The 8,373-nt window shown below is 36.3% G+C and overlaps 1 protein-coding gene and 1 long non-coding RNA gene across 5 annotated transcripts; one reads left to right on the top strand and one right to left on the bottom strand.

The window, feature by feature from the left end:
* Window positions 1-1,871: 1,871 nt before the first annotated feature.
* Window positions 1,872-3,352, bottom strand: LOC106397768 (small ribosomal subunit protein S13, mitochondrial). The gene is made up of 3 exons (XM_013838396.3): window positions 3,124-3,352; window positions 2,330-2,554; window positions 1,872-2,246 (listed from the first exon to the last, which is right to left on the bottom strand). The coding sequence occupies exons 1-3, from the start codon at window positions 3,190-3,192 to the stop codon at window positions 2,076-2,078; spliced, it is 465 nt and encodes a 154-aa protein (XP_013693850.2). The 5' UTR covers window positions 3,193-3,352; the 3' UTR covers window positions 1,872-2,075.
* Window positions 3,353-3,571: 219 nt separating this feature from the next.
* LOC125606731 lies at window positions 3,572-7,004 on the top strand. 4 transcript variants are annotated; one of them, XR_007337987.1, is made up of 3 exons: window positions 5,077-6,265; window positions 6,520-6,627; window positions 6,706-7,004. It is a non-coding gene; the product is annotated as an uncharacterized LOC125606731 (long non-coding RNA). The 4 variants fall into 4 exon arrangements; XR_007337988.1 differs by having other exon boundaries at window positions 5,078-5,979; window positions 6,158-6,627; XR_007337989.1 differs by having other exon boundaries at window positions 5,078-6,265; window positions 6,551-6,627.
* Window positions 7,005-8,373: the final 1,369 nt, after the last annotated feature.

The raw sequence follows: 8,373 nt of genomic DNA, 5'->3' as shown, positions 1-8,373 counted from the left end.
TGTTCTCCCCCAAATGCTTTGATATCTCAACGCTTCTTTTTATTTTATTACAAAAAACGCTCGTGATCATGGGACACTAATTTTTTTTTTTTGGTATTAATAATAGACTTGTTAAATAAATACAGACAATTTTTTTTTAAAAAAGATGAAATAAAATTTTATTTTGTTTCTGTTTCTCTCTTTTGTTCCATTACGTGGTAGTTATCCAAGCTTGGTTTTGTGTCGTTGTATAATAGCTTTATACCTTTTATATTTTATATACATGTTGTTAATAATTCAAAACAATAGCTAAAAACTCTTGCCACATATATCATCTATATTTGTGGATTTATATAGTTCCATGGATTGTTCTATAAAATATCTCTTGTTTTTTCTTTTTTGCTTTTTACATGAAAGGTCTCTTAAGGGCATATATCTTGTCAAGTAGTAGAAAGTGGAGTATATATCACGAGCGCAATTACAAAATAGGCAAAATAAATCTGAAGAAAAGAAAAGATGGATCACATGGTTGTGGGTCCATTTAAATGGGCCCATAGAATAAAAAGGCCCACTTAAGTAATGGTTCAAAAGCAAAAAAAAAAACTTAGAAAATGACGGGTAGGGTGATTTAGACGAACAAAATAAATGGACAAGTAGAGATGACTGTTAGTACATAAATGTGATCGGGTCAAGTAGGCATCGACTAGTCCATTTACCAAATTGGTCTCCTTGTTCTATCAATTTCAAAATCGTTTGGTCTCATTTCTTGGGATCCTAATTCGATATCTTGTTCCCCATGATTCGTGTCCTCTCACATATCATATGCTTTTTGTAAATATCAAACGAATCAATGAAATATAAAATATAAATTTTGTTTGTAGCTTCAATGCTGACCTTAGATTCTTCTAATGGGTTTCAAAACAATTTAATGGGCTTCATCCATTGGGCTTCGATGGAAGAAGTTTACAATAGAATAATTACTCTTTAATTCTACCAGATCAAGAGGCTCCGTGACTAATAAAAAGTTGTTAATGGGCTAACGTTTTTTTTTTTTGTCATCTGGAATTTATTGAGTGGATCAGAGCCCAAAAGAGGCAAAGTCCAAAGACTATACAAACAAAAGGCCAAAATGGCCGAAGAAAAAGCCCAACAAACAGGCCCACAACATAAAAACTAAACAATGAGCCAAAGCCCATAAGAAGAAACCCGTTGAGGAAGGAAAAAGGCACGCTGCTCACCATGTGTCCGAACGCCCGGCGCTCAATGAACACGTGTCAGAGCACGAATCAGATCCTTCCACCGGAACCAGTACGAAGACGCGACGGAGCTTCACCGACGGCGAAGACGAACGACGGAAGAAACCGTTCAGGAAGAACAGTCTTCACAGAAGCTCGAACCGTAGAGTCGTAAACTGGCGGATCTACGAATCGGAAAAATCCATCAACCGCCTTCAATCCATCTTCACCTCCAAATATCTAGCATGAACAAGCAGACATCGGAGGATCCAATCGAGAGGCAGTCGGACTAAAGAAAACAGAGACGTAGATCGGACGGAGCCGGAATAAACCCGGACTGAAGCCGGCGAAAGCGATTCTAAGCAAGACATCGCCTCCCGGAGACAAGAGCCGGCGATAGCGATTCTAAGGGAGACATCGCTTCCCGGAAACAGAAGCCGGCGGCTTTACCTTGTGGGAAGGATAAGCCCCAGAGTCATAAGTCGACCAACCATCACTAAAGAAGCTGATAGATGTCGGAAAAGATCCCGTCAACTACAGAACATCGACGGAGATCAACGGGAACCGACTCTCTCTCTAAAAGATTTTTGAGGGATAAGAGAGAGAGTCGGTCGGCCGAGTTTTAATGGGCTAACGTTTTTATTCGTGTTATGAGGATAACAAATCAAACAAGAAACTAGAGAAGCTCGAAAGTATTACAGAAGAAGAACAAGTTCAAGAGCATGTTTGCTAGAAAGTTCTCTTCTTCCTCTGCAATGGCAATTACAAAAAATAAGACCATAAACATGTCTGCTTATTTGATCAAACTTTCATCCCAACAGAGTAGTAGACTGGTAGTGCCACAGAAAGGTCTTGGCAGTTCTACTTGCGAGGAGCTTTCTTCTTTCCCGCAATGGCAACTCTCTTACCCTTCTTAGTGCGAGCATTAGTCTTGGTTCTTTGACCTCTGCAAGGCATCCCATGTCTATGTCTACTTCCTCTGTAACAGTCTACTTCCACCAGTCTCTGTATCTCCGATCCAACACGCCTCCTCTTCATACCAACAACAATCATAGAAACAAAACAAGCTTTAAAAAATCAAAGAAAGTATATGATTCTGAGAAAAGGGTTTTTACCAATTCATCACCATGTTGGTGCATGCCAACTTCTTCACGGAGGTCAATGAGTTCTTTACCAGTTAAGTCTCTGGCAAGTTTGTTGGTGATGCCGAGCCCACAGAGAACCTGGTGAGACTTACGGCGACCTATTCCGTAAACTTCTTGAAGACCAGTCTTGAGGGGCTTGTGGTTTGGAACCTCTGCGTTTCCCACACGGATTCCTTGCACACGCAGTCCATGAAACTACAGAGAGAGAGACCAAAGTAAAAATACTTGGAAAACAAAGTAATGGCTTTAATAATATTTGATTCACACAAGCTTAGTAACAAGTTTAGTTTCATCGAGTACTGATATTTCAATTTACTAAAAACTTTAATAAAGTTTTGTTTTAACAATTTAGGAATTGATGTTAAAAAAAAAAACAATTACAATTTAAGAGCCGCTCTTAAAATTTTAGGGACGGCCACACAGAATAGTCCCACATCAGATTTTCGAGTAATATATAAGGGACTTGGACAATTCAGACCGATTAGTTTTAAGTTGGATTAATATATATTCAATGCTTCCTTAAGAATTAAATTATCAATCAATTTTTTCCACAGAACAACTATGGAAAGGGTTGTTCGATGCTATATATCAAGCAAACGCTCCAGGAGAAATCCAATTCTAGTTTCAGCGAACAGTTAAAAGTCAAATGCTGAATCGATTCGATCTAATGAAACCCTAATTTTGAAGAAGATGGGAATGTCAGGAACCCTACTACATCGACGAGAATTCGAATTCGAGTTCGAGAGAGGAGATGAGGAACTCACCGATAGATTACGAAGCAGAGACTGGCTATGGTCGAATAAGGTCGCCGCGGATCTGCGCAAACCAAACATCGTAGGTAGAAAGAAACTGTGTTGTTTCCAGAGATTCACGGCGAAGGAAGGAGAGAAGGGTTTAAAGATTCAGATTCAAACCGCCCTTAACGTTTACCGCGTTTTCAACCAAACGCAAACGCGTCTCTGCTTCCTTTCTACTCCGACTCTCTGAGGCTCATACTTCGCGTATTGGGCCTTAAAAAACTATTATTGGGCGCTTTTAATTTATTAGGAAAGGCCTCGAATCCCATAAGCTATATAATAATATTAGTTCTGTGAAAGTTAGTTTAAAGCTCAGCCCATTTTTTCTGAATGTTGTAAAGAAACCACCATTCATGTTTTAGTAGGAACTTGCGTTATTGGTCAAGATCTTTCTTTCTGCTGGAAAGTAAATATCATTTCAAAGATAAACGTTGAAGTTTACAAGATGTGATTAACAAATTATAAGACCTTTTAACTTTGTTATGCTGAAAAGTTAATATAAAATCTAGGTCAGGACGTTCGGGTTTTCGGGTCGGGTTCGGGGCGGTTCCTTTTGGGTCTCGATCTTTCGGGTCCTAAATATTTAGACCCAATAGGTATTTAGAAAATTTTGGTTCGGATTCGGGTCGGTTTTTCTCGGATCGGTTCGGGTCTATAATTAAAATATCCACCAAATATCTGTAATTATTCAGGTCCATATCGGGTCCTGGTCTGGTTCGGGTATTTAATATCCGAAAAGAAATGACGTACCCAATTCCATCAAATTTAGTTGATATTTGTCTTATATATCAATTTTTTTACAAAATAACTTAAATGAAACTATTAAAAATTAAAATAAAATATTTTAAACTCTAATTTTAAATTTTAAAGCTTTCTATTAATTAAAAAAATGTTAAAAAATAATAACAAACGTTGTTAACAAAAGATTCAACTAAATCATAAAATAATATATATAAAATAGAACACAAAACATTATAGTTTTAGATATAAATGTTTTTAAGTTGGGTACAAATCAGTTCTTATCGGTTCGGGTCCGGGTCTATTCGGATCGGTTCTTTTTGGTTCCGGTTCTTTCGGGTAAAAAAATTTAAACCCAAAAGGTGCTTGTAAATTTTTGGTCTGGTTCCCAGTTCCAGATCGACTATTTTTAGATCGGTTCGGGTCTTCGGATCCAGGTTAAAATGCTCAGACCTAATAAAATCAAAAGCAATCAAACCCGAAACCGATCTGCTTGAAAGCAAACTGGACTGCAAGTAACAATACAATCTAATTCGTCAAGATCTTCATAGTTAAAAATTGAAGGGATATCCCACTTTCTCTAGGCTCTTCACGTTTCGATTGGGGTGCAACAGCAAAGGAATAAAATAATAAGTTAGAATTATAGTTTTATAATATAGGAAAGCAATAATGTTAAGTTTGTAATGTTCGGAAACGTTAATTGTTTCAAAGATTCAACAAATAAAGCACTAAGGCAAACCTAGTTTTATATTAACTTCTCTTTGTGTTTAAGAGAGATACGTTTTAGTATTTTACTAGAAGAGAGCGTACGGATTATAGGAAAGTGGTTGGCCTACCTACAAAACATTTTGTCCTTATATGATTTTACTACATGTAACGTTTTTGATCGTAAACCACGCTAACTTTAAAGATAGTATGGTAAAAGTGCCTTGCTATATTATTAGGATTTTTTTTTGGTTTAAAAAGGGCAAACATCTTCAAGATTTCATTTGTAATAGAATTGATTCATAAACTAGAAACCACAAGATCACTATCGCTAGGCATTTATTGGGATAAAACCAGATTTGTAATTTGTATAGGAAAAACCGTTATGGAGATGGCACGTAATTCAAGTTACTCAACTTAATTGCTAGTTTTAGAATTATCTATCTATCTTTGACCAAAAAAAAAAAAAAAAAAAAAAAGAATTATCTATCTATCTATATATATCTAATTATATAAAAAGATGTTGCCTCACTTCTGGTGATGCCACGTCAGCATCTACCTAGGAAAGTCACCTCCTGTACGCGTGCCACGTGTCCAAGCTTCTCTCCGCGTCGTTTCATTTAAAAGTTGTGGTTAATATTTTGGGCTTCACGTCTGGGCTTTAAGATTACACATCTTATTGAGCCCGAAAGCGAACAAACGCGTATCGTCGTCTCATCGGCTTCACACAGAGTTTAGGGTTCATCCTTCTCTTCCTTCGCCGACATCAACGATGGAGTTTCCGATTATAATCAAATACCTAAAATCGATTATCAGAATCTCTTTATCAACCGCGTCGTTCAGTCTCCCGTAATTATCAATCGAAACGTTTGGAGGTATCATCTATGAGCTACGCGTATTCAATGTCACAAGAAGTAACATCCACTTCAAATTCACTGGCTCACCAGTTTCCATTCGCTTCAACGACCAGACCAACTTTGTGGAGCTTATGTAGACAACTGCCTTTATTCTACAGAAAAGTTCATGTTTCAGAAATATGAGCAGCTCATGTTTTTAGTTAATAGAAACGTGGATATTCAACCTTTATTACCAAAGTTTTCTGCAAACATTTTTTTGTGTTGTTTGTGGCATCAAGAACACCTACAGCTAGGAAAATCAGGTCATCGAACGTATTATTCAATAACCCTACGCTACTTCATGGTGACGGAGGAGAGCTTCCAGTAAATCAATGTTTTATTCCTGAAACATTTCATAGACACATTCGACAATGATTCAAGGTTCTGTTAATGCACACTGGCTCAACACCTTCAAACAAGAAGGCTCAATGTACTCGGTTAGTGGGTTCTAGCAGGCAGCAGATGGCAACAGTTATTTTCAGAGGTATGTATACTTCCATAATCCATTCTGCCGTTTATATGCTACACCAGCTTTCTTAACCCCACAGTGCATTAGGTTGGAGTCTAATGCCGGCACACTGCTCCGTTTGGTTTTTAGTTTCTGTGACAGCCATTGCTTCCCATTTTTTCAGCCCTATGCTTGATTTCTTTCTTCTTTTCAGTTCAAGCTTGGAGAATTAGAAGTTGGACTTTCTGAAATCAATGCTAATAATGACAAGCTGCAGCATTTTTACTATGAACTTGTGGAGTATAAGCTCCTTCTTGACAAGGTAATATGTTATCATTTTACTCAGTCTTTGTTAGATGCTTCACCTTATTATTTCACAAAGGAAGTCCTGAATTGGTTTGTAACTAATTTTACAGCTTTGTGGTTCTGTAAAATATACTATTATAGATGATCTTTGGTCAACACAACTAATGATTGTACATGACTTTTGACAATGTGAATGACACATTTAAACTGTTATCTTAAATTGTTGGTATGTATCCCATGCATTCATGTCTCTGGTACGTGTCTTTTTAGGCTGGTGATTTTTTTTTTTTGCTTCGGCCAGTAGTACTACCGCTCAACAGAGTGAGATAGAATCACAACTGGGTGAAGATAACCTCTAGGCTCTTTTTGCTGCAGGAAGTAAGAAATCTGCGACTGTTTTACTTCTTCAAGTTGTGTGTTTCCGCAAATAGTTTAACAGCTGCCCTTTTTTAACAGGAGCAGTCTGTTGATCCAACAGAGCAAGTAAAGCTGGGACTCCTCATTGGGCTGGTGCCACGCGAAATTCTATGGTGTTCGAGACCTATTTCCAAATTAATAGTTACTGTGTGTTTTTTTGGTTCCTGCAGCTGAGCAAAACCATTCACCACATCTACACATATTACTCATGAACACAACACATATATATATATATATATATATATATATATATATATATATATTATGGATTTTACTTCACTGTTAAAATCTGCAAGTATTTTTTTATGGTTTACGAAAATATTTCACTTACAAAATTACTAATGTGGAATTCACAAAAACAAATGAAAGTGATCAGTTAACAACCTATATACTATGTCTTGCTTAATCTGCAGACAACTTCAATGGTGATAGTGATATATCCAGCGGGTTTGATGAATCTCTTGAGACATTTCCAACACGAATACAAGAATCCAGAGATTTTCATTATGGAGAATGTTAATCCAACTAACAATATATAAATACATACTCATTTACATTTGTGATTGAGTAATTACAAAGATGGTGCTGTTTTTTTTTTGGCAAAAAAATATTCTAACTAAAATTAAATGGGTAGGGATGGACCAAATCGACAACGGAACCAAGACCTTAGCCGAAGCCACAAGTGACTACGGGAGAAAATAATTTATCAAGAGTCACATCTTAACCATGGGTAAAGCCATCAATTATCTATTACTAACTGATAATGGTTACTAAAAGTATTTTTATAATAATAATCTAAAGACATAGAAAAATATTTTTATATCACACATGTGATGGATGGTTCGCTGGCTGCACAATGTGAGATTAAAGGGTACTACATATGGTCGTTAATGGACACCTTCGACTGGGAGAGAGGGTATAAAATGAGATTTGGGCTATATTACGTAGATTTCAATGACAACCTGAAACGACACATGAGGTCATCTGGAAAATGGCTTAGCGAGTTTCTTGATTCGAAAGAGTCACCACAAATGCTACTTCAAGGGCCATCATGAGAAAGGAAATGCTTCCAAGCTGTTCGGCACTGAGTATTTGGATCCTGATAATTGGCGTCTAAACTACGCCAGAGAAATCTGAAGAAATTATCAAAGTATGATATGATCATCGATCTACTCTTTTCGGATATAGTAAAGCTTCAGCTAATCATATAGTTTACAATATAGTGTGCTCAGAATAAAAATTAATACAAAGCTGAGATTGTTATATCTATGTATTTGTATATTTGTGTGGGCAGTCTTCTATACAAGTACTAATAATAGAGAATAAGGCACAAAAAAACTCGAATCCGAAGAATCGACTCAAACCCAAAGAATTGAAAATTAGTACCAAATCCAAACTTAAACTGGTTAAATATCTGAACGGATTTAAAATTTTGGTATCTAGAGAATCAGAACCGATTCTGATCTAAACCGAAATATTCTGAGTATCCGAATCAGATTAATCTGAATCAGATTAATATAGTTGAATATATTAGCTACTTTTAGAGTTAATACCAAAACAAAATTCAAAAGATGTAAGATATTTTGAAATTGTCTAAAATATTTGAAAATATATAAATAGTCAGAAATAAATATCTAAAATACTCTTTTTTTTTTTTTGTCATCGACTTTTACAGACTCATACTGACTCTGTAAACCAAACTGGGTG

The sequence above is a fragment of the Brassica napus genome, unplaced genomic scaffold, assembly GCF_020379485.1.
Source record: "Brassica napus cultivar Da-Ae unplaced genomic scaffold, Da-Ae ScsIHWf_959;HRSCAF=1355, whole genome shotgun sequence".
NCBI classification, from domain to species: domain Eukaryota; kingdom Viridiplantae; phylum Streptophyta; class Magnoliopsida; order Brassicales; family Brassicaceae; genus Brassica; species Brassica napus.
This window is presented reverse-complemented; position numbering and strand designations above follow the sequence as displayed.

Bases quoted from the DNA above. Each gene is read 5' to 3' on its own strand.
- LOC106397768 (XM_013838396.3), bottom strand. From the start codon at position 3,192: ATGTTTGGTTTGCGCAGATCCGCGGCGACCTTATTCGACCATAGCCAG. The intron at 2,555-3,123 runs GTGAGTTCCTCA...CTCTCTCTGTAG, and splicing joins CTCTGCTTCGTAATCTATCG to TTTCATGGACTGCGTGTGCA. The intron at 2,247-2,329 runs GTAAAAACCCTT...GTTGGTATGAAG, and splicing joins ACCAACATGGTGATGAATTG to AGGAGGCGTGTTGGATCGGA.